The 27,870-nt window shown below is 36.0% G+C and overlaps 1 protein-coding gene across 2 annotated transcripts; it reads right to left on the bottom strand.

The window, feature by feature from the left end:
- Window positions 1-978: 978 nt before the first annotated feature.
- relt (RELT TNF receptor) lies at window positions 979-27,698 on the bottom strand (the record flags this gene model as incomplete). 2 transcript variants are annotated; one of them, XM_079374343.1, is made up of 11 exons in its annotated part: window positions 979-1,458; window positions 3,248-3,419; window positions 3,954-4,175; window positions 7,159-7,237; window positions 7,330-7,410; window positions 12,192-12,446; window positions 13,590-13,642; window positions 13,807-13,991; window positions 14,659-14,751; window positions 15,849-15,923; window positions 27,557-27,698. In XM_079374343.1, the coding sequence occupies 10 exons, from the start codon at window positions 15,888-15,890 to the stop codon at window positions 1,447-1,449; spliced, it is 1,194 nt and encodes a 397-aa protein (XP_079230469.1). The 2 variants fall into 2 exon arrangements, with proteins under 2 accessions (XP_079230469.1, XP_079230470.1); XM_079374344.1 differs by lacking the exons at window positions 979-1,458; window positions 27,557-27,698 and having other exon boundaries at window positions 3,236-3,419; window positions 15,849-15,890.
- Between the last annotated feature and the right edge of the window lie 172 nt (window positions 27,699-27,870).

Below are 27,870 nucleotides of genomic sequence, written 5' to 3'. Positions count from 1 at the left end.
GTTTTTCAAAATTGATCCACATTCAGCTGCAGTGTGAACGTCATCCAGATGGATGAATGCAGTCTTTTGACCAGGTCCAGTTTGGACTGAACAGCACAATGAAATAATATCCTACCGCTTCCATAAAGCGAGCAATCTGAAATGCATATAAATATATTTCATTAGTGTTACATAAGAAGCACACAGCTAGTCTGAGGCACTACAAATGTTCTTGAGATGATAATACCTTCAGAAGGAACAATAAACCTTTTTATTTTTCTCAGCAGTCTCTCCTCAGATTTGCATGCTGTATTGTAAGATGCCTTGATAAGAAAGTGTCTCCTAGAGATATAAATGAATACAGTGTATTGCTTTGTTTTCTTTTTTCCAATAAAGCTGATGAGCTGAAGGTTGTGGTGTGAAAGAGCTTGTTTGTTAATATATGAAATATTACATTCTACTGTCATGGTCAAATGCTTGCGAACACTTGAAAATGCTCTTTTCTAAGTGATTTTGCTACTATTTCTGTGCTATTTACATCAACAGTTTTTGTGGAACAATTAGCTGCCTGTTTTTTGTTAAATCCTTAAAGAAATAAAAATGCAAACCAAAAATGTGAAACATAGTGGTCCCATAAAATATTGAATCACACTTTAAAATGTCTGAATGTCATTAGTATCAAACCAAGCTTATTTGAATAAAAAGACTTCAGCACACTTGTGTTCTCCTTTGTTCATGGTTTCTGATTTAGTCACACGAGTGTCATTTATTCCAAAACCGAAGTCCAAAACGTGACATTCAAAAGCACATTCACTGTATTAGCAAAGAGTTTAGTTGGTGAATGAGTGTAAACCATCTTAAATAAATATTTTTGTATATCCTGTATCATTGCGTGTAAAAACCACAGAATACTATTTTTTATATAAACAGTAGAATACTGTATATATGCATTTGAAATTGACAATGTAAGTTTTTGTATGTTTTCTTTTATTTCTTATTAACAAAACAAGATGTTTGCAAACTTTTGACCATGACTGTACATGTTAAAATCTTAAATACTAAAAAAACAGAACTACAGTATAAAAAAAAGCAAGAAAAGAGATGTAAATCACACTAGTTTCTCATAATACTTAGTAATGTTTTCTAACTGGAGAGAACGTCTCACTGGCGTCTCGTTGTTCTGAGTGCCGTTTTCTGCACTGAAAACCTCTTTAGTGTCTTGTGGAAGCACACATGCTTTCGGAGGAAATGCCCTTCGCTCTCCTATTATCTGCTAGCAGAGACAGAGCTTGTTGTTTTTTAATAAAATAGTTCTACGACTTATGCAATAAATACGAATGTTTCCTAAGGTCTTGAATTCAAGGCTCCTCAAGGTGGTGAATACTAACATCACCGCCACACGTCTGCCCCGATCGCTCGCCTTCTGATGATGTCTTCTGTCCCATCCGGGACGTCCTCCTCAGACGTTCAGATGTTCATCTGGGACAGAGGGAGAGAGAATGATTAGTCACATGAATCAAAGCATGTCTCCAGTCATTTGTTGATTAACAAATGCAAAAACTTTTCCAGCCACCAGAGCGCGCCAGACAATATCATTTGGCTCAGTATGAAGCAGAACATGTGAGCGGTGAGAATTTCCAGTTTTGTTAATTGTTGAAGGCACAGGTGAATTCTGGGTGGATTTGTGCATGTGAGCGGAACCGGAGCGACACAGAGCGATCGCTCCGGCCTTTGGATAAAAACCCGCTCCGCTCACATGCTCTGGTATGAAGCGAACCAGTGGAAAAGCTGAGTCCAGATCTGGCTGGAAAAACAAAGAGCTTGAGTTGAGGAGAGCAGAAACAGATTCTCACGCTTGTCATTGTATTCATCCATGAAGCACTAAACAAACACAATGAACCCTCTCTGGACCACATTATGTGTAAAATGTAAAAAATGATGAGTTAAAAGAAGCAAGGGCATTAAATTGATCAAAAGTGACAGTGAAGACATTTCAAAACGACTGTAATGTAATGTAATGACATTTCAGAGTATTACTGCTTTTACTGTACTAAAAACCAAGCCCATGTGACTTTATAAAAATGAAAAGCTATTTTCTAGAGTTTTTCTGTGTGTCATTTATAAATGCCTTGAGGCCACAGAGGGTTAAATGCCCAGAGCAGCTGTAAGGATGAATTGTGAAAAGAAGCCTTGAGGTATTTCGGTAAATCCCAGGAGCTATAGATAGTCAATGTGAAGCCATTAGCCCACCGCCTCGCAGGTTCTTATGCAAGAGGGTAAACAGTTACGTTAGGTAACAAAAACTGACCTTCCCTCACTGCAACTCCACTACAATTATTACACCGCCCTGCATCACATTCACTGAGTGAAATCCCATACTCGTTTCTTACTCACTTCCTCACAAAATATGTGCATTTCATACCATTTTTACATTCGACAATGATTTTTAAGGTGAAGATGTTTTGTTTTATCACTTAATCAGCAAAAAAAACTGCCACGAAGACATGATTCCTGTCTGAATCTAAGCCAGATTTCATATTTGCTCTATTCACATGTATGAACGATGCTGAAGATTACAATTTTGGCCACCGAAAGAAGAAAATGCAAACATGAGCCAGATGTTTTCTACTGCATCTGTGGGTGTTTTACTTCATCCAAACAGATTTTGTAAAAAAAAGAATAGCTTATTTATTTATATGCGTCTGTTTATATTAAGTTACCTGAAATGAACATTAAGTTAACTGGAGTATTTGAACATATCTTTACACTCCTTTGCATATTGTAAGTTAAATGATACAGATCGAATACTTTACTTTGAATTTGAATACTTTGACAATTAAAACTGAAATTGACAGCTGCATTAAATCTGATATATATCTTTATTCTTATTTTGCAAAAACACTGTGATGATGAAACATTTTACTGCCATTTTTAAACTTTTTAAACTCAGCTTCATTAAATTAGATACTATTAGGCATTTTTTTTAAGATTGTCTACACAGTGTTCTTCATCAGATGTTCACTAACCTGGACTAATTAGCTATGACTCAAGAAATAACTCTTGAGTATTTCCTATTCATTTACTGGTGACAAATGCACCAGACTTCCTGTAGGGATTTTTACACATGGCTTTAGACAATGAGCTTCAGGTCAAGGCAGTAAAGGGAGAGATGAGGAAGAGGAAACTACAAACCAAGTCAAAAGGATGTATTACAGAAACACAAACATGCTCGGAGGAATATCCCTGTTCCGCTTGTTTACAAACTCACCTCCTGTCTGGACTTTGAGGAGGCGGAGTTACAGGAAGAGGATACGCCCAGCAGGGAACGCTCTTCCGCAGGCTCCGTGTGGCCGCTGTCTATGGAGTCCGTATCGCTCGGTTCCGGCTGGGTCACTTCCTTGGAAACTGACTTCACTTCTGGGATCTGAGCGACTTGAAACCTGCCGTTCACATGCAGGTGACACAGAGGTCAGTGAGTGAAACTACAGGCCTGATGTGTCACTGTGAGCAGAACTGGGTGTGTGTGTGTGTGAGAATGAGATGTGAATTACAATCTCAAACTAACACACCTGATTCATTCAGTCATTTACAGGTCTGAGCTCAAACCTAGTGAGCTCGAGAGACTTGACAGAACTCTGAACTCTGACACTAGTGCACTGATATATGGAAGTTAATATATACTACAGTAATAATAATAATAATAATATATAATACTATAATAATAAATAAAAATAACACAAAACTGCTTAAGAATATTGGGCAAAAAAGGCATTTTAATTTTTTGTGAAATGGTTTGGATGGTGTCTGTATGGGAAGTGCATCTATTTTGTTTAATAATGTTCACAATGTTTAAAAAACAGAAGCTACAAACAGATTTATCACGTCTGGATTGAAACAACACATTTAGGCTGGAATGAAGGCCTTTCTTCTCAGTATTCACATAACTGTATATTTTATTTTCTATTTTTTCTCACCTCCCTACAGACAGGATGGTGACCTCCGGCGTCTTGACCAGGTTACTGGGGTTCTTGTGGGTATCGATGGGCAGCAGCAGCTCGGGCCACTTCTTCTGACTGCAGCGGGAGCAGCAGAGGCCGGAGCGCGGGGCCAGCCCGTTTATAGTGTGCAAATGATACTGATGAGAACACAGCCGCGGCAACGACCGGAACGGAGAGAAATGAGGAAGAGCCGGAAACCTGAGAGAGACGCAGACAGAGACACACTCACACACTCATAGCCATACTGCATGTGTATTTTATAAAGATATTTTTTACAATACTTTTTAACAAAGGTACAGCAGACTGATTCATTCAGTCATTGGGATTTACAGGTCTGAGCTCAAACCTAGTGAGCTCGAGAGACTTGACAGAAGACTGGAAACAATGCTAGCCAAATTAAATCCTGGGACAATGACATGGCACCCTAGCAACCACATAGCAACAACCTAAACAACTCAGAACACCTTAGCAACCAGACAGTAATGCCCTAAACTACTCAGAACATCTTAAAAACCACACAACAACACCCAAAACAACTCAGAACACCTTAGCAATCAGACAGCAATTGCCTAAACTACACAGAACACCATAGAAACCACACAGCAACACCCTAAACTACACAGACCACTTTAGAAACCACACAGCAACACCCTAAACTACTCACAACACCTTAGCAACCAGACAGTAACACCCTAAACTACTCAGAACACCTTAGAAACCAGAAAGCAGCACCATAAACTACACAGAACACCTTAGAAACCACATAGCAACACCCTAAACTACGCAGAACTCCTTAGAAACCACACAATAGAACCTTAAATTACTCACAACACCTTTCCAACCAGACAGCAACACCCTAAACTACACAGAACACCTTATAAACCACATAGCAACACCCTAAACTACTCACAACACCTTAGTAACCAGACAGCAACACCCTAAACTACACAGAACACCTTAGAAACCACACAACAACACCCTAAACTACTCACAACAACTTAGCAACCAGACAGCAACACCCTAAACTACACAGAACACCTTAGAAACCACACAACAACACCCTAAACTACACATAACACCTTAGCAACCAGACAACAATGCTCTGCCATCAGCATTACAAAAATCCAGTGTTTAATTAATGCTTTGGTATAACAATGATACCCTGATTCTTGGCGTACCGAAGGCATGTGCAGATAATTCTTAAAATAAGTCTTGAAGTATATTCAGGCCTTCTCCAAACACACTGGGAGCACATAAACCACAATCCATTCATGGAGTCCTGCTTTCCACCCGCCCCCTCCCATAATTCCATTGTGAAGATGTCAGAGGCCCTGAGCTCGAGGCAGCTGTATAACGCATCTCTTGAACTAAGCTGTTATTTCAGCAGGCACCAATGATGGCAGCACACCAGATCTCCGGATCTGTGCCAGTAAATTTCCCAGAGATCACTGTGCATCTTCAAAAGAGATGAAGCAGGCTCTGTCTCTGACTGTTATGATGTGTTTGACATTATAAAATGCATAATTATGACTCTGAAATCTAATTGGATGCATGGGAAAACGGTCAAAAATGCACAATAAAGACCAAAACAAGTCCATTTTTGAAAGAAAGAAGAGAAAATAGAAAGCTCCCTCTATACTTTTGAAGGGACCTCACTGTGGTGATGCTGCAGTAGGAAAATGAACAAGCACTTCTTGATGATTTATAGGCTTGTCAGCGCTGCAAACCAGGTGCAAACTCATTAACACAGACGCAATCTCTCCCTCAGCTCTTCTAACACTACATTGATTTTTTCATTAAGGAGTTTACAAGAATGAACTGCATCTTTATCTCAGCTAACGGAAAAATGCTTTCTGTTCACAACAGGGAATACCTCTCAGAGCTCAATTCATTTAATTAGGCTGGAGATGACTCACGCAACGATTCAAGCATGAACTGTGACCATCTTCAATCATACCCTAACATTCAAGAGTTTTAATGTTTTTGAAAGAAGTCTCTTCTGCTCACTAAGGCTGCATTTATTTGATCAAAAATACAGTAAAAACTTTAATATTATGAAATATTATTTTTAAATTTAAATTTAAATTTTATTTTTATTATTTTATTATTTAATATTATTTTTAAAATTAAATTTTAATATTATTACAATTTAAAATAAAATTAGTTTTTTTCTAAATATATTTTAAAATGTAATTGATTGCTGTGACTTCAATTTTCAGCATCATTACTCCAGTCTTCAGTGTCGCATGATCCTTCAGAAATCATTCTAATATACTGATTTGAATCATTTCTTATCATCATGTTGAAGAGACCTGTGCTGCTTCATATTTAGTACAAAATGTGATGCATTTTACTTTTTCAGGATTCTTTGATGAACAAAAAACAAGATTTTTATTTCTATTTGAATTAGAAATCTTGTGTAACATTATAAACACCGTTATGGTCCATTTTGATCAATTTAATGCATCCTTGCTGAATAAAAAAATATTAATTTCAGTATTCAGTCTTGTGTAAAATGTACATTTCACACTTTAAAACGTGCAATTATCTCACAAGGCAACATTAAACCTGTAATATCATAAATTACATGCTTGCTTATTATTATTCATAATGGGAATATTGAAGATAGCATTCGAGCAAATAAGATAGATTGACAAGCATCAACAAAGTCACTCTCTACCTAGTCGGGGAATATGAATATCAACTGGCTTTGTAACTTTCTTAAGAACTGCAACATACACGGTTTAAATGGAATTGTAAAAACTTTCTATTAACTCATAACAAAACATTAGTTGTGACTCACAAGTCTTACCATCAGTAGTTTATCTAGGATGCCTAAAGCTTATTCTTCTCCAGACCTTCCTGTGGTGAGATATACTCTATATGGAATATTTCTCACAAAGACACTAGGAACTAAACCACAACGGTTCATGTTTCTGTCACAGATAGACACAGACCGACTCATTTATGATGCTGTGTTGACATAATGAGCTGCACTGTGTGTCACTAATGTGCAAGGGAAAAACATCTTAAAAATCAAAGGACAAAAATATATTGTGCAATAAAAATAGTTGCATTGCCATTAAGAAATATTTATGCATTTTCTCAGTTCAAAGATAATTTTGAACTCTGTGTGTGACTTTTCAAAAGTGATTTTGAGTAGGTTTGTGTGTTTAATTACTTGATGGATGAGCTCTTGCTGAGGGCCATCTGTTTATCCTCATATTCCTGCAGAAGTTCTTCCAGAGCAGCAGCGTTTTCTGTAACACACAAACACATCGAGATGCAATGAGACTCTGATCTCACAGTGTGATGTGAGGGTGAGTTAAATGTGTCGAGAAATATCACACACCTTTCTTCTCTGTGATGAGCCGCACCAGAATGCTGATGGTGTCTTCATTGGGGTCATCAACAATGTAGGGACAAGGGTTTCCTGAGGACAAAAGCAAAACAATCTGAACACTTTTTGCTATATTTTATATTTTATTTGCTCTTATATAATTAACAAATTATACAATTTTAAATCTATTTCAAACTAGTTTTTATTCAAATTAGCATACACTTCAATTTAGTACAACAAATACTGTATAACGATTTTACAAATCAAATGCGTTTTTTCCTCACACTTCAAAACTGTTTATTATTGTTAACTAAAGGTAAAACTATTAAATCATTTTCTGTAATTGAAATAAAGCTGAAATAAGATAATATTATATAAATATTAGATGAAAAACCTAAATGAGAATTTAAAATATTGCCTTGCCAAACCAACTTAAATAATTTAATACATAACAATAATTAAAAAAGTAAATAAATAAATACAAATGAATGAAAGGTAAATAGAAATATTTAAATACAAATTAATAAAAATGACAATTTGCACAACTTAAAACGAAAAACATTTTAAAAATAAAAAAGTGAATATACAAAAATGGAAGATAATTAAAAAAAAAAACTTTAAATGCTATAAAATGAGGTTAAAGTGCCTAAAAATAAGCTTCACCTTCATTGTGCAAATTATATGGATGACACATACATGTTTTGTGAGCTTCACAGTGAACAAATATTATTTTGAAGCTCCAGCAGTATTTAAGACTTCTCTGTGAGTGTGTGTTTGTATTGTCCTGATGTCATCCCCATCATTAAGTACTATTTTTAAAAGAGTTTAAGAGCACAGGGAAGCCGCTGCACTCCGTCCTCATTAGCCTCATCCACAGAGTTAAAAACACAATTCACCATTAATCACCACAGGCAGATGGATTCATAACACAGCAAAAATATAGTCACGCCACGGCTAAACTCTCACAGTCTCTATTGTGACGCATTTGTGAATCTATAGCATACAGAAGGCTCAGTGTGCAGTTATCAGTGTCTCTATGGTAACTATATCCCAGAGTTCCAGAGTGAGGCAGATGGGGACGTACTGTAGAGAACAGCTCACTCAGCACTCTGAGTATATTCACCCTGAATGAATGTCAGCACTGCAGCGCCGCTTTATTATTCTGATCAACCAAAGACACTCTGTTAGAATCATAGTCATGCATCTGCTGAAGTGACACTTAATGCAAATGTTATTTACTGTAAAGAAAGACTATTTTCAAGCAAAACATTTGAAGTTTGTAAGTCTTGAATGATAAAACATTAGATCTAGTGTTGAAAACCTTGTGTGACTGTTTGCGGTTAGAGGATAATGTTGATTTGTGGTTTCTCTTTCTCTAGGACACCTGTGTGAACCGACTTCATACATCCACTAAAAACACCTGCTGCTTAAACCTGTTTGGATCTTAGATTTTCTGGTGTTTTTGAATGAAGTCTCTTGCGCACCAATTAAGGCTCTAGTTATTTGATTTAAAAAATAAAATACTAAAATATTATTATAATTTTAATTATCTGTTTTCTATTTGAATATATTGTAAAATATATTTTATTTCTGTGATGCAAAGCTGTATTTTCAGCATCATTACTCCAGTTTTCAGTGTCACATGATCATTCAGAAATCATTCTAATATACTGATTTACTACTCAAGAAACTATTATTATTATTATTATGTTGAAAACAGTTGTGCTGCTTCATATTTTTGTGAAAACCGTCATGTATTTAATTTTTCAGGATACTTAATATGTGGTTCAAAAGAACTACATTTATTTGAAATAGAAATATTTTGTAACATTATAAATACATTTTATGTCACTTTTGATCAAAGTATTCATTTCATTTAAAAATGGTAGTGTACATTTTACCATAAATGTTATATACTGTACAAATTCTGATCTTGTGACGTTTATAGCCTACTAATCTAAATCATGTTTTTGTTTCTAAAATATTTTTTGCTGTTATAAAATATGCAAAACTAATTTTTTTGTACTTTCTAGCTTCGGATGATATAGCGAGGTTATTTTATGTCTATTTGTCTATCTACAATAAAATTACCCGATAAACTTGATGCATTGTATTACAGAACAATCTAAACCAATGGCTTCGATCTAATTTCAAACTTGCTGCGAGCCATAAAAAGGCTTTTTTAGCTCTTTCATTAATGTACTGGTACATCTATTGTGCTTGAACTTTCTCTGCAGCGACAGGAGGCTGCTGTGAAATGCATCTTTGACACCTTTATGGTTTTATCTCAGAATAGCAGGTGTGGCCAATGGCAAAAATACAATACAAACATCATACTGATGCAATACCTGAATCATCTACTATTGCATACTGCACCAGACATCTCCTACAATATACAGCTGAAAATCAAAAATCCTCGGACATCTATGCGGGTTCATCTCACAGCTGAAATGTGCAATGGCTATATATCAGATTACTGTTAGATTCTGAAGCATTGAAATGCTGGTCAAGGTAGAAGTGTTCGAGTGCTTGAAAGCAAAGTGCTTATGTAATTGTCCCAGCTCCAAACAAAGTGCCAAGAAAAGACATTTAATTTAGCACTGCACCATCAGAAATCGACAGGGAACACCGACGTAACATTCTGACTGCAAACACCATTACTTCGTTAAATGATTTCGACCCAATTACACCCCAGAGACTCATCATCGTCTTTCATCTGGATGCTGTCACCTGGAGCCGACCCAGACTTATACAACACAAGCTTTCAGACTCTACTCGAGCCAAGACGTTCATTATTAAATACCTAATGGCTATCTTGTGATGTTTTCAATACACTTTGTTCCCGAGACTTCTTACATAAACAGTGCACCCAATAGGCTATTTTCTTCTTCTATGTAGGAACACTTAAAATAGAGGTTTGGCCTGGCGGTCTTGCAGTTTAAGTAGTTTAAGTGTTTCTAGGTCGATGTGAATCTGATGTAGTTCACACTGACTATGTTAGAACTAGTCAACAGTGCGGTGATAGCCGTTAGAGAACATCTACAAGCACAGAACCGACTGAATTATTGATCTACAGAAAGGAGATACAGTGGGAGTGCTGTGCTGCTCAAAGATAGATGAGGAAAGGAGAGAATGCTTTAAGCAATCACATAGCAGAGCCCTGACGACTTTGTAGCATTGCACACACAAAGAAACATAAAAATCAGAAACATAAAAATCACATTTCAAATCACAAAATTTTAATTGGCTGAAAATGTACTCGCCCTCAGGACATCCAAGAGTTTGTTTCTTCATCAGATTTGGAGAAATGTAGCATTACATCACTTGCTCACCAATGGATGCTATGCAGTGAATGGGTGCCGTCAGAATGAGAGTCCAAACAGCTGATAAAAACACCTTAATGATGGCTTTGTTTCTTACAAAGACGCAACTTTTCACTTCACAAGATGCTATTTGATGGACTGGAGTGGTGTGGATTACTCGTGGATTATTGTGATGTTTTTATCAGCTGTTTGGACTCTCATTCTGACGGCACCCATTTACTGCAGAGGATCCATTGCTGAGCAAGTGATGGGATGCTACATTTCCCCAAATCTGATGAAGAAACAAACTCTTTTACATCTTGGATGGCCTTAGGGTAAGCACATTTTCAGCAATTTTTTTAAATTAAATTTTTAGATGAACTACTGCTTTTACCATCATGCACATCCTTTTATGGCTTACACGATTAACTTTCTTTTCTACTCTTTTTCTATTGAACACAAACAATTATGCTGCCTGACATCCTGAACAAAACCCCAGATCCAGCTCTGCTGCTCTGCTTATTCAGCTGCAAAATATGCTGTGATTAAGGTGTCATTTACTCTGTTCCTGGAGACATACCCGCTTTACAGGCCGAACCTGAACCATCATATGCTAGCGCTACTGTAGATGAAACACTGAGCTCATCACAACAGATACAGCTCCACCCACCGATTCACATGCACACAAAGCAGAAGAAAACACTGTTCTTTTTGCGTAGGGTGAATTTATTTAGTTTCCCTCTTAGGAGGAGGGGTTTTAGTCTATTTAGTCTACAATTGGGCCACTGGGTTCATATTAGAAATCGAATTTAGGTGGAGTGAGTTTTAACAGACAACAAATGAACTGCATGGATCATTAATATGCTTGACTTTTTTGTTTGCTTGATTTGATTATAGAGTTTCTTTAAAAGGTTCATTTATTTGATCAAACATACAGTAAAATCTGTAATATTGTGAAATATTATTACAATTCAAATGAGCTGTTTTCTATTTAAGTGTAGTTTAAAATATATTTTATTCCTGTGATGCAAAGCTGAATTTTCAGCATCATTACTCCAGTCTTCAGTGTCACACGATCCTTCAGGAATCATTCTAATATACTGAGCTCAAGAAACATTTCTGATTATTATTAATGTTGAAAACCGTTGTGCTGCTTTATATTTTACTCATCTCTTTCGGCAGTACTTGACTTCATCCTAAACTCAAAAAAAAAAAAAAAAAACACTCTTTCCCTCTATCTTTCTCTCCACCTACTAGCTTGTATTTATTTGAACAATGACTGAGACTTGGTGTTACGAGCACTTCCTCTGTCTGATTGCCTCTTCAAGATGAATCGCTTTTTGTATTCCCCAATTGTAAGTCGCTTTGAATAAAAGCGTCTGCCAAATGACTAAATGTAAATGTAAATGTAAATGTATTTTTGTGAAAACTGAAACACTTTTATTTTCAGGATTTCAGGAAGGATCAAAGGAACGTTATTTGAAACAGAAATCTAAGCTAACATGATAAATGTCTACTTTTGATCAGTTTATTGAATCCATAAGTATTAATTTCTGTGATTGTGTACCGTACCTTCTTTCTGTGGAGTGGCGGCTTCTGCGTCCACTCCATCTTTCTCCGGGTTGCAGCGGTAGCCCTTCTTCTTGAGCAGGTTGCAGATGAGAATTCCCAGCAGGCCCATCACACAGAAGATGGGCACCAGTGCAAACACGGCGTACTCCGTGCCCTTCTCCTCTGGACCCTGAAAGTTGGTGGCGTTTGCACCTCCCACTCCAGACCTGTTGGGAGTGCTCTTACCAGCGTTACGTCTCCGCCGGCTGTATGGCTCTGTAGATATACACAAGACATAATTACTTATACAACAAATGATTGCAATTCTAAATGGCTCAAAAGGGGTAATTAAATGTAACAAAAATGTAAAAATGAATCATTATGCAACATTTTATCAAACTTTGATAATTGCCTTAATCTTTTAAACAACTGAGAAGACAATGATCGAACTACCATTTGTAACAATCACCTGTCAAGTTTTTGAATCCATGTATCAGCATATGAGAGTGTATTGTGCATGTTATTTTTTGACAGACATTGTTGTTGTTATATTCAAACGACGAGAAGAAGACAGATGCATCGTAAGGTAATAATTATTTATTTCTTAGCCATCAAGTACTCAGTGAAGTGATTGATAGTTATGTCAATATTTTTAGTGTGCTTATATTCCAAACAACAGCCAGCTTAAGTTTTTGATGGACGTGATAACATGCATAAGGAGCGATGTTTGATTTTTGGGAAATTATAAAACGTGCTGGAGACATTAAAAATGCTTTTAGCGTAGATCAGTATAATAATTTTATGGAATTAAATTCATTTTGTGGCATAAATAAAACATTTTACTCAGAGATTCATATGTTTGGCTTGTCAAAAATGTTACATTCATTTCATTTCACTTTTTATTTTTATTTTTTACCAGTAAAGGAGCTGTTTCTGATGTGCAAAGTTGTTTTTATTGTCTCTAATGACAAAAATCTTTTATTTAAACCACAGAATATGTTGTGAATACATCACTTTTTAATATGGTTGTTCCATTTTATATATAGATTTTGCTAAATGTAATGTTTTATAGAATGTATGCGGTTTAATAACTTCATTACAGTAATGAGAATCTAATAAGATTTACTATTAAGAATAATTTTGAATATTTAAAAAATAATAACAGAAGTTTAAATTCTGACTGTTGGATGGGTCACATTTGACGTTATTGTGAAAAAGCCAATATTTTGGAATACATTTCTACCATATTATCCTACAGAATAACTCTTTATTCTTATATTAATACTTTAATGTTTAATGTTATGTTAACGTTTATTACTTTTTTGTTTGTGAAGAGTAAACTGAAATGGATAGCCTTCAATTTCCAGGTTTGCTGTGTAACATCAGACAACACCGAAGTATAAAATGTTAAACACTTACTCCTGATGCAGGCGTGGAGGGTGGAGGACTTCCATTTAGCAGCAGGGTGAAACCTGAAAAATATGTCAGTTCATAAATACGCCCCCTCTACGCTTTCCATTTCATTCAGTTTTGGAAAATTTGTGAGACTAGGAAAACACATCTGCTCTGATACCAAAGTGATGCAATGATGAAGACAGACTAAATGAAGAATGACTAAATATTTTCTGTTCTTTACCCAGGAAGACATCCTCCACACATGGCATCAGAGTGCGAGGTCGGTGCGGTTGAGATCCAGCGGTTCAGTGTCCCGCAGGAGAGATGTGGGCGGCACGGTTCAGTGTCATTGGTAACAGAGAAGGTGCCTGCTGGGCAAGTCCGGCACAATCCGGTCTCACCGGAACCCTCAACTTCCCCACAAGCCTTAAAGAAACAAATACACAGCACTAAGATGACAGAACCACAAATTGTGTGAAAGAACAAACTGTCACGTCTCTCATAGCATGGTATCAATTTCTGCACTGAAATGGGTTTTAGATAAGATCAATAGATGAATCTATATAAATATATTACTAAAAATAAGAATACAAATGACAAAAAATAACAGTATCAGTCTAAGCTTTACTCTTAAGAATAATGGTTTAAAAATAAATATAAAAAAAATTAAATATAAAATGTTCAAATACATTCAAGTAACGACAATGGAAATGTCATAATGCAAAAAAAAAAAGAAAAAAAAACTTAATGGGCCTAAACATTTATTTATTTCTCTTTACATAAAATTTAATGTATATAAAAGTGTTTTTTTTTGTGAAATGTTCTCTGGACATGTTTTCATGAGATATACTCCCAAAACCTTTTAGGTTTGGCTTGTTCAGATGATAAAAAACCCCATTGAAATCTTGAATGTGCATAAATGCAATCATATGATACATTTTTACATATGATACACTGATACATTTATTGTGTTTTTCTGATATACAGTATATACCTAAACTTGAGTGAGTTCTCTGGACAGAGATCATAATGTAGGACATACTAGACCAGGCACATGTTTTGTGAAGTGTGTTTCGGTGGTGTTATCTCTCACCGTGGTGGGCTCCTGTCCGGCTGGACAGAGCGGACACACACACCCGTCCTCCCACCGACACTGCGCCGCTAACGTCCCCCATAACTCCAGCAGCTACAGACACACAAATGACACCAGCCAGTGTTAAAATCACACAAACACACCTGCCTAACTGCTGCATAAATATTAGGATAATACAGTGGGTAAAACACAGGATAGTAACGTTTAGTTTAAGGCAGGTGAATAGGGTACATCACCACACAAGAGATATCACCATATATTCCTCAGTTGATTAATCACAATACATTAAGACATTTGTTTTGTATAGCATGTTTTCTGAAATGCTATGTTTAAATATTCAAACTACTTAAATATGCACTAATTTGAACATTGGATAAAAACATATTTTTGGATGTTTTATTTGGATATTCCTTTTTATCATGTAAAAAAAATCAGAAAATATTGTCAACTGCCAGAAAAAATAAACAATTTTTAGGAACTTTTTTTAATAAGTCAAAATGATATATGAACAAACCGCTCTGTAAAAACCTTCAGAATATAGATATACTGTAATATGTTTGTTATGTTGTGAATAAAACAAATTGAGTGTTTTATAATTTTTTTATTTTTTTTTTAAGTTTTCTACTTAAAAATGTCATTTAATTCAGTGTTACTTGCTGTTTGTAATTGTGACATTTATGAGTGAAATTTGTTTCTACACCAAACTGTTTTCAGTGTAGTAATAAAACTGTAAAATCCGGTGTATGTAAGTGCATGAGCAAGTGCATATGCTCATTGCATGAGCAAATAAATCATTCTAAGACTTGAAAATTTGTATTTTAATTGAAATCTACAGATGCAAATAGATAAAGTGTAATCAAATATGTATTTTGGATGTTTCTTGCCACTATCCTGAAAGTAGACAAGTTATGGAAGCAAAATAGCCCAATATTTCAAAATTGTCCAGTGCATGTCTTGCCTAATTGTGGTATAATGTAGTACAGAATGAGATGTTTCTTCATTGATTACATTGCAGGTTCTCAGTGAAGTGAAGGAAGGAACATTCAGAGAAGTGTGAGAAGAGACACAGTGTTCTGAGAGAATCCTCACTGTAGTATCCCTCATTAATTTCTGATGACTTCAGCATACTGCAGTAATCACAGGTACACACACACACACACACACACTCTAATGAAGAGTCTGAAACTTACAATCAGACAGACAGGAGCTGAGCAGTAAAGGTGGTTCTTCATCTTCTTCAAAATATTCTTCTATACTCATGTAATCTGAAAAAGATACAGCAGGAACTCAATGACACATGCAGCAAGTATAACACCATCAGCGTCAGCAGAAACCACCAAAACCTCACCATGCCAGAGACGGGTAAACAGCACTTAGACTCTCCTCTGATGGACACAGAGGGTTTGTACAGTATGTGTACAGAAGTTATCTATAAGCTAAAGCGTGACATAAATAGCTGAACTAAAGCAGGCCTGTGGTTTGGGGCAGAACTGCTTTTCTTGGCCTATTTTTAGACCAAATATTCCTAGTCAGGCCATAAACCACTTACTGCATCTACTGGAGCAAGAGAGAGAAATGGTTCCCTGATGAGAAAATAGTGGAGTATATCCTCACTGTTGAACTATTGTTCTCATACAAACATCAAGATCTACACCAGACCATGAGATGCCAGCTGTGCTTCTCAGACCCTCTTCTCAAATACATGAGATTCACTGGAGATCAGGCTTTAGCTGGAGTTTCTTGCTTCTCAGATTTTGTGTCAGAAAATGATCGGTAAACTAACATGTCCCATCTAGTTTATTAAGAGATCGCATCAAGTTCTCAAAATGTGCTTCAGTGTGCAAATTAAAAATCACACCGTTAATATGAACCAAATGATCTGAGCTGCACATTCATTTTACACTGAAGAAAAAAAAAGATTTTTGAAGTTGTAAATAAAACAAAGATTATTAGAGTATATTTTAAAAGAAAATACTATTTCAGTCTTTCTACTCCCAAACTCCTAAAGTTTAAATAAAAGTTATTTGTAGATTCTTTGTAATTATTCATGAAATTTACAAGCAATTTCTCAGTAAAAATTGTTTCTAAACCAATGTGTAATCTTTGATATGACAACAATTTTTATTTTTTTCTCTAAAAATTTTATACACAAGGTTCAAGACTTCAGAGAATTTTCCTAAGCTTTGAATGAGCAATTTTTACTCATTTTATTAGTTTATTCATATCTAGTTTTGAAGACATCATAAAGTTAAGTAAAAAAAACAAAACAATAAATTAATTAATAAATAAATAAACAAACAAATAAAAAAAAGTAAGAAAAAAATCTAAAAAGGAAAGGCTGCTGGTAATTTGTAATTGAATGAATTTACAGACATTTCTTTTTACCCTAAAACATAATGCAATCCAATGCATAATCCAAAATACGAGTAAAAAAACCTGTGAGAAAACAATACGGAAAATTACGTAGTATTATTATTTTTACGGACTCTTCTTACAGTGTAAAAGACAAGACAAAATTCTGTAAGGTAAGTCATTTTTTCTACCAATTTGTTAGTCATTTGTTTTCTTCTAACAAAAAAACTACATACTAAATCTCAATATAATATTAACTTTTTTAAACTTTATGAAAAATAAAACAATGCTATATAACACTTCATCATCCAGTTACACAGCAGATATGAAAAAGATAAATAATGCTTTGATCTCGTTGTCATGACAACAGAACGCACACAGGTGCCGACTGAGGTGCACTTACCCCAGAGTAGTGCTGTGCTCTGTTGCCCTGGTAACAGCTGAGGACGGCCTGCTCACTGTCCCACTGTCCCTGTCTGCATAACGCTGTCATTCCTTATACTGCCACTCAAAACCACAGCTCCGCCCACCACCTGAGAGGCCCCTCCTCCTTTACCACAATCCTCCAATCACATGAGTTCACTGATGATTTACACATTGTGGTGGAGAGGTTTCTACATTCCAAGTAAATGTTTTCTAAACCCAAGTGAAGAATATAAAACATGAATGAATAAAAACACAATAGCTGAGCTCAGACTGCACGTGTCCGTCTGCAAGACATTCTGGCCCACGCTGGTCTGTGCTGCCACTGATTTTAGCACATGACCACGGCAAAAGTTCAATACCTACACTACACACGTCTAACCTAACGGTGAAAGTGATTATGCATAGGAAGCACATGTTCCCGATTCAGCCTTTTTTGGCCTGGCATGACATTTCTATCAACCAATCAGATTTTAGAGACAGAAAAATGAATACAGTTTCTTATCAACCCCATTTTTTTTGCATTATGTAAGACTATTTATTTTAATGATTTATCATTAATTTTAGTTATTTAAAAAATATAAATATAGATTTTATATTCATATAATTATATTAATAATATATTTATATTATTTATGATTTTGACTGTAACTGTAATGAAAATAATTAAGAGTAATGGTAAATATTTTTAAATACCTTATGGATCATTTGTAAAGAAAGCATGCTTCAAGCAATGCAAAAAAAAATTCTTACTGGGCCTAAAAATGTAATTTATTCATTTACATTTATCTTTCACTGTTTTCTTCCATATGCAATATATAAAATTAAATTTTTTTTCCTTTAGATTTTTGGGTAAACTGTTACCTGAACATGATTTCGTGAGATTCACTCACAAAACATTTTACTGTAGGCTTGGCTTGTTCAGATGATAATGATCCCACAAAGATTTGAGCCAATCAATATTCTAGAGAAACGATACAGTCTGTAAACCAATTCTCTCCATTGTTTTCCATTAATTAAGACTTGGAAAATATTAATTCAGTGTTGGATCAAAGCATTTTCATGCATGGATATTAAAGTCATTTGGAATCTGGAATCATGTTATATTGGTTGGAAAAACAACCTGCAACATTCCTACTAAATATAACTAGTCTCACCCATATCCGGTGGGGAACAGCATAAATCAAGACTAGTTAAACTTCGGAGTGTTTCAGAATGCAAAGATATGAAAAGCAACAAACAAATGAGTTTACAGTTTTGGCAGCGATCACCCCTTCGCCCTTCTCGACAAATGACAGGGCTTTTTGGGAGAAATGTTCAAAGAATAAACAAACACCCACCTCCTCCTCCTTCGCCCCGGCCGCCCACCCACAAACCACCACACAGAAACGGCTCGTCCTTCGCATTTCAAGATCAGCTGCCAGTCAGACGTGCCCCATGCCTGCTTAAATTTAGCTCTTTCATTAAAAAGCAATAAAGTCCCAACGAACAGTAATTACAGTTCTTGCAACTCTATCTCCGTACTGTCCAATTTCCGTGGCTTTGGGAGCGCATGAAACACGGCATAAAGTAAATAAAACAACAACAAACATAAAACAATCACCTAGAATTATCCATTTTTGGATCTGTCATGTTACAGATTGGAAACGATGAAGGGGTTGCCCTGGACTGACTTTTGGGAGCGCCGTGTTTTGCAGCTCGCGTCCTGCCAGCACGTCGCTCCAGGATCCACACTCGAGTTCTAGACTGGACTCAAGACATAATACAAGACAAAGCGAGAGTCCCGGTCCAAGAGTACAGCTCTGTTCTACAGCCAAACCTTCAGACGAGAAACCGCAGTCTAGCCATCGCTAGACTGACACATACTTTTTAATCTTTCAGAAGTATTGATTAGCTACAACCAATTAAATAGACGCATGCATCAAATGCAATTCACAATATATCATGTTTTGTTTTGCTGACTAATAAAAGCTAACCAACAACAGGATCACACCACATCTAAGATCACTCAAATCAGTAATGACGCTGCTGATTAATCACACTACAGATGATCTTAACTGAGACAAAAGTGGGAGGTTTGTTTGACTTGTTTCAGCTGAGCTTGCTGATATACAATAAAACAAGATGGTAGTACTTGATGTTTATATTTGATTCTATGTTCCAAACAGGGAACATTCTCCAAATTTTGGCTAATGTAACATTCTGGCAAGGTTCTATTAAAGTTATGTAAAGATTCTTCCAGTAACGTTAATGTAACATTTGTTCAAAGTCATCTGGTCTTTAATGATGTTCTCAAAACATTAGCACAATAGCAATATTTATACATTGTTCATGGAAGGTTTTTTCCTAAAACATTTGAGATGTTCATCCAATGTTTTGCTGCTACTTTCAGAACATTCAGAGAGCATTCAAAAGAAACATTCCCATAATATTTGAATTAAAATAAGTTTCTCGTGCAAAAATACAGCAAAATTATGAAACAATTTTAGAATTATAATAAATGTTTTCTATTTGAATATATTTTAAAATGCAATTTAATCCTGTGATCAAAGCTGAATTTTCAGTATCATTACTTCAGTGTCACATGATCCTTCAGAAATCATTCTAAGATGCTGATTTGCTGCTCAAGAAACATTTCGGATTATTATCAATGTTGAAAACAGATGCATGAGCTGCTTCATATTTTTCGTACAATTTTATTAAAATTCTGTGATGAATAGAAAGCTCAGAAGCATTTTTAATTTTCATTATTACAAAATATTTGTCACACTAAATTCTTTACTGTTACTTTTGATCAATTTAATGCATCCTTGCAAAATAAAAATTATTAGAAAGATGTTTTTGTGAGATGGTCTTGTAACTCCCGTCAGCAAGTTTGGCGCTGACGTGCCATACAACCACGTGTCACTTCCTGTTCTCACTCTGAATGTTCAACACCGCCGTCTTTCTTCAAATCCCCACCATCCCGATGTTGCTGACAAATATAGCCGGGGATTTTAATAGCCAGACACTTTCCATTTTCCCTTATTTTTACTCCCTCTTTCTCTCTGTTCCTTCAAATGAACTGACCACCGTTTGCTTTCAGCTGCTAACAGCATGTTTTGTAGTATGTCCTGCATGTTTCAAGATACGTGCCAACCACGTGCTGTGGCCGGTGACCACCACAATCCCTCTGTAACCAGGGGTGAAGAATGTTATGCAACAATTACAGCATCCAAACAGGGACACTCAACACAAACCTCATCAGACAATGGGGTGAAAAGGGAGTTTCTGCTTTCTTCTCATAATGTTGCACTGGGCTTCATTTTATGTTGCTTATGAACAAAATGAGCATCCAGAGCTATGATACACTGAGCAGGGAAAAGGGAAAAGCAACTTTGACGTTAGGCATTGACTATCTGTGACGGCAGACAAAAAATGTGTTTTGGAAACCTGTGTGAAAACAGTCATTATTTTTGTCATTTGTCAATCAGGCTCTTCAGCTAGCAAAAATATGCAATGCATATAATATGCCTATAGTAGCATATATCGGCCCTATGTCATTAGAAAAACATTTCAACCTGCTTACATTTTATAAAATTGTTTTACTTGGAAAATACACATCATTGGGTGGAACTGTCTTTTGAAACCCAATAAGAATGACTTTGCATTTGCCAATAGCTTTTTAGTCAGAGTTAAAGAAACTGCAGTGGTAAATGAAGTGTTTTGTTGCTTGTTTGGAAGTGTCTCATGTTCCTGTTTTGGACCATTTGCTGTTAAAAGACAAGGTCACCGATACACAAACATGATTATGGGCATTGTGCATCATTCTACTGCGGTTTCTGTTAAGAAAAACAGAGGAAAACCAATTATTCTCTGAGATGAAACATCTGTCTGTTCAAAATAAGGCCCTTGATGTCATGCCTAAATAATAGTTGCCAACCACCATTCTGGACAAATACCTACAAAATGGCTATTATCTCCTCCTATGCACAAGAGATTTGATTATTCATAACCACTGAAGATAGCATAACGATAGCTCTTTCCGCCATTACATACATGATTGCCTCATAAGTATTAGATTGTGTCTATATTTAGTTTTGTTTGTTGTTTACTCAGTGTTGGAAGAGCTATTTTGACACAAGACGGACAATTTTGATTGTTGACTTCAACCAGTGAAGCTACCTTTACAAAATACACTGAAGCTAATTAAGGGGACAATATCTTTTTATATTTTTGATGTTTAAATAGTTTGAAATAAATAAACATAAAACTATATGTTGGCAATATAATGCAATTAATGCAAAATACAGAACAGGGACTTAAGTAGCGTCAGTACTGAGTACAATGCATGTACTTCTGCTGCTGTTTGTATCTTTCCATTAAATCTTTATTTACTATAGTAAACACAAGCTGGCAGTAACCATGCCAATGCTGAGAATGTAAGCCTACACGGTGAGAAAGAACGTCACTGGTGTAGGGTTCCACTCGTTTGATCGACAGATGGACATCACCACCAGTAAGAGAACAGACTCGATGTTTTCTTGCAGACTATCACAACATTCAGCAAACATTTCACTATCTATAGAAAAAGACAAAGCAATCATTTCTTACAGAAGGAAATGTAAAAAGTGAAATAAAGAAGTAAATCATAAGATGCATGATTTGAGCAAAGCAGGAATCTCTGTTACAATCCTATAACATTGCTGAGATCATTCTGGCAATTTAATATTAATCAAATCTTTATGTTAAGTGATTCCACATTGCCAACAACTGAGATTCTCACAGCATGATCTGCAAATAAGAGCGAAGTGGTGTAACTGTAAAATGCAAACGTCAATCCCTTGTGAAAAAGAAATATGCTTAATTGCATTCACATCTCAAAGTATATTTTAAAAAACTGTATTTTGTAAATAATATAATATTATGTTTTAATATAATATATGAATCATGTTTTAATATTTTGCTGTGCTTTAAAGCACACTTATTTTAAACTGTTTACTTATTAAAGTGCTTATATTCTGAGTGAAAATTGTTTTTCAATTTTTTTTCAGTGTGTTACAAAGACAATATGAAATTACATGTATAGATGTACTTAAAGTCACTTCAACTAATTAAATTTAATATAAACTTAAACTACATTTTTTTATTTAAATGCAAAAACCATGCAACTAAGTATCCGTAAATATTGCATTTATTTTATTATACTGTATTAAGTTTTATGTACTACATTCTTTTAAATTATATTGCTTTTTTGTAAAAGTATTCATTGCTACTTCTTTTTCACAATGGAATGCTTGTTGTAAAACAAGAAGACAAGGAAGAGACCTGAGGGAGACAAGCTCATTTCAACAGGTTGGAAATTAAATACCAGTAAAAAACACTTCCTTGATGTGGAACAATCCCAGTTCTCAGGGGGGATTTCCACCTTCAGTTCTGTTATAGCAGGAATGTTAAATGCACCCATATGGCAGCATCAAAAAGCAGTTTGAGACACTTCTGATGGACTATATTTGTATTCATTAAGTAGCACATTTGCTTTTCCAAGAAAGCCAAATGTCTAGAGGATAAGGGAGGGAGGTCACAACCTTTGCCTTCAGATGAATTGGTCACCCAAATCCACTGGCCGTGTTTTGATCTCTGAACCCGTAATTATCCTCCACTACAGGAATGTCATATTACCCACGCTGCCCTGTGCTAATCAATGGATGCCAGCTTTTGCGGAGGGTGCAGGCCTGGGTCATGTGGTCCTGCATATGATGGGAGGGGCAGGGGGGGGCTTCCTGTCACATGTGCATCTATGCCCTCTAATAACACCCTGAACGGGCACCAAATGTGTCCCCGGCACCAAGTGCTGTATCAACACATCCTGAATAGCAACATTTTCCCTTTGTGTTGGTCTTTGTGGTCACAGCTAGTGTAAAAACTAACATTCCTGTAGCTCAACATGGTGCTAGGGATGCCAAGATCCTGGGTTTAGTTCCTAACAAACACACATAGTAAAATATACACTTTAAACACGACTCACATTGGTCTTCAATGTGCTCGTGATTCTGATTCAGGAAAGAATTGTTCTTTTGACCCAAATTATTTAGATAAATTAGTTGAACTGTTTCACAAACAACCCACTTATACACTGAACCAAGAATGTTTTATTCACAGACTAGACTAAATCATCTCTCAGGTCAAAACCTCACTGACTCATTGTACCAAGAATGATTCTTTCACAAACCAAACTGAATACCTCAGAGCGGTTCTCAAATGAACAACCCACTGGGTCCTTAAACCAAGAATAATTAATTCACATATCAGACCGAATCGTTCAGAGCAGCTCTTGAATCAACGACCTACCGACCATGATTTTTTCACACATCGGAATGAATTGGTCAGAGCAAAAATCAACAAAAAGGATCAAAAACCCACTGACTCATTGAACCAAGAATGATTCATTCAATAACTGAACTGAATCAGCCAGAGCAGTTCTTGAATCAAAAACTCAATGAGTCATTGTACCATAATGATTCACTCACATATCAGACTGAATCACTCAGGGGTTCTTGGGTCAACAATTAGGCCTAAAGATGCAAAAGCAAGCTTTTTCGCACATGAGATACAAATTAATTTTAGTACTGTCAAATGCAAATTATTCTTAGATTCTGAATAACTTCATGTATTTTATGAGCTAAATATAGCCACAACAAACTGAACTGGAACACATGAAATGACCAGAAACACTCTTACTGATAAAAATTTTACTGGAGGGGAAATCATATTGGCATGTTTAGGTGTGTGTAAAAGCATTGAAAGAATCACTGAATAATTTTTTAACTAATGTCTTGAACTTCATATCAAAAGAGAAGATTTTCTCATGAAGTTTCTCCAATGTTCAGTAACACAACTCAATGTATCACAGTAGTGGAGTCAGCAGAAGCCACAGGTTCACAGAGTAAATCCCTGCTGATCTGAGGTCAGAACGGTCAGTGTGCCAGCAGCGCCCATACCACACAGAGGTCAACACGGACGCGGCAGCCAACGCAGGTAGATGTCTGCACGCGAGGGAGGGAAAAGTATACAGTAGATTTGGTTGTTTCTGGTGAAACGGTCCACCAAGACAAATAATAAAGCTTTAATTAAACCATTGATTCCTGCATCCAGCCGTGGAGGGTTTGGAATCTGCCCAGACGTTCCCTTCATAATTTCAGAGGAGCGTGCCCAATGTCAGAGCACAAAAACTCCTGCCAACCAAACTCCCACTTGAAAACTTGCTCCAGTACGGGTCAAGCTAAGAGCATGGGTAATTACAGATAACAGACCTAGCAAGACCTCTCGGGCTTCCGGGCAGAGTTGCTTCTTGTTTGGACAGCAGAGTCACAGAATTAGGATGATCAAATGAACTCTATCAAAACAAAATTATGCAAGCATGTGAAAAATCCACAGACAGCTATGCGAACACATGAACATAAGTCTTGTTCATATGGAAACGTTCTGCCACAGTCTGGCACTTGTGAAGATGAATTTGTCTGAACAGACTGCTGAAATCTCCAGTGGGACTCAAATTCTCTTTGATTATTAATCATGATAGTTTAGAGGATCTACAGCAGTGAGAATCTCTAATTTATGGTTTAGCTGCATAAACTAAAGGCATCTTTACACAGTCAAGTTAAGGCTGGTCTTTGCCTGCTCAAAATTCAGTTTAAAGATACAATGCCATATAAAAGCCAGACTAAATGATGTCTGTTCTGACCCACCTCAGCACCTAGTATCAAAGTACCACATAAAGTTGCAATTGCTTTGTAAATGCATTCATGCCACCTCTAAACAGCATTAAACAGTCGATGTAAAGATACCTAAATGCTGCAAAAGTGCTTCTGTGCAACCTTTGCAGTTTTGGTGTTAACGGTGCAAAGATGCCTATAATGCCAACATTTACTTCAAAGGTGGCATAGAAACACTTCTGAAGTGCCATTACACACTGTTTAATGCCACTCACACAGAAATTATGATATTAGGGGCTGAGGTGGGTCTGAGCAGGCATAATTTAGTCTGGCTTTTATGTGGCATTGTATCTTTAAACTGAATTTTGAGCAGGCACAGACCAGCCTTAACTTGACTGTGTAAAGACACCGATTAGCAGTCTGTTTATTAACTGCCTAATGCACATTTCACACAAAAATCCTAATAGATAGCTAAAATCATCAGTCTATAAACACACTGACTGGCTTTATGCAGATCAACCAAGTATTTTACATATTCTGCCTCTAATGCTTTTCCGTGTATAGTAGGGTGGATCGGAATTAAAGGTGGATTAAAAGTTGTAAAGTATATAAACTTGTGCAGACTTCATGCTGATGAGTCAAAAATCTAAATTCAGATATTTGATATATTAAACTCACAGAGTGAGTCTGCTGGCCCGTCCCATGACAAACATTGCCTGTATTAGAGTCATGCATTCAATCACAATGCTTTATAAGTCTTAAAGTTACTAAAGTATTTGTGTGGCTCATAAAGCAGGTTATGCTGAACACGGTAATAATAGTGCATATTTATTTCAAACGTGAGCATAAAACACGTTTAGCCATTTTGTTAATGCCTGTTAAAAAAAAAGACGTGGCAAGTACATCCTGCTTTTTAAAAGTCCAGGCTGTGTGCCAATACTGCGTATCACTATAATATTCATGGAGGGTTAACAAAAGATTTTAATTATAACGACAAGGGTGGTGCCTTGTAACTTAAAGTCTTTTAAATAGAAATTTTGGGATTTATCCAACATGCTCTGGTGCCTATAGCCTGATCCATATATGTTATACAGTGTTTTATAACCCAGCATTTTTGTTTATAGTGCAGATCATAAATTATGCATGCAGCACAAACATGTGTTTCCAGCCGGTATAAACCGCAGCTGGCGCAGTGCGTGCCAAAGTCTGGAGCCAAAGTGTGTATGTGTGTGTGTGAAGCTGCCCAGTGGGCGACACATTATGATGAGCTGTATTTAAATCACTGCCTTAGTTAACTGAGTTCACTGGAAAAGAGCAGAACAATTTGTGATCCCTGAACGATTTAAAGCTGGAGTGGATGACACCATGACAGGAGGTAAATGATGGTAATATATTATTGTGTTACACTTAAGTTTCGTAAAACCAATAAATGCTGTTCCTCATTCTGCTCTCATATATATTAGACTCAGCAGATCCGAAATGTTTATAGACCCTCCATAAACGCTGTTGGTAAGTTCACAACATACAGTAAAACACAATGTTCCTGTAATGCCAATGTCATTCTGGTGCAATAGCAAAATGTACTTATTTAATGGTTTTCAAATAATAGTTCATGCATTTGCAATCGCCTTATGTTCGGGTAACACTATATACAAATTATAGTGATTCCCTTTACCATTTTTGTACTATGGTAATCATAGTTTGTGACAACAGTACAGCTATTATTATTGCTGTAATAATAAACAAATTTTTGGATAATAAAATAATATTACAATAAACGTATACAGCTTTCAGAATGTTTATCATTGTTTAGTTCCCTTCTTTTCCAGTGACACTAGTGGTTAAAAAGTTGTTTTAGAAACCAATAAATGGAAAATCAATAGAATTTTGTCAGAAAAGATAATGGTAGATTTTTCATTTAAAGATTACGTACATTCAAATACGCATATGTAATTATTAAAATATACGAATCATCAGTTTAGCAATATACAGAAGTAATATTTGTCTTTAAAGGAAGAATTCTAATCATTATTTGTATATCGAACTTAACTTCATCAAAACTTTTCAGATAAAATTCAAAGGTCATGAATATTCATACCTTAAAAACATATAATACTCATATCAGAGTGTTTAAAAAAAGTGACTGAGAGCTTCATAATGCATAAGACTACGAAACTCAACTCACCACATTTCTATTGTCTCCTGTGTGAAACGGTTCAGTAGAAAACTCTCATCTTAAACTCTAAAACCACCAATGTATCGAAGTACAGCTCAGTACAGTATATCCACACTCATCTGAGTACGCAGTATACACTACAGTACACACTTCACAAGTAACTGAACATATCTGCCGCATCCGTACTGCAACTGTCCCCATATCTGTTAATAAACTCTTTCACACGCTGAATAAAGTTCATATTTTATCTTACCTGTTTTACTGTGGAATCATAAGTGTCCTATAATCATCATATGCCGGATGTGTGGTCTATAATTACACAAAGAGAGAGGGAGAGAGATGAACCGCAGAGAAGAGCAGAGCGACCCAACATTAGAACGGAGTCCCTGAGAACTGAGAGAAACACGTCACAGCGCGTGTTATATGAGCTTCACCTCGCGCGCGCCCTCTCTATTCTTTCCTGTGAAGACACCGCAGTGCATTGACAAAACAGTGTCGAGTAGATTTAAATCATTTAAAACTACATCAAATCCCGAAAAAATTACATTTTATTCACACTTAAAGGAC

Source organism: Barbus barbus, assembly GCF_936440315.1.
Source record: "Barbus barbus genome assembly, chromosome: 23".
In the NCBI taxonomy this organism is placed as follows: Eukaryota; Metazoa; Chordata; class Actinopteri; order Cypriniformes; family Cyprinidae; genus Barbus; species Barbus barbus.
This window is presented reverse-complemented; position numbering and strand designations above follow the sequence as displayed.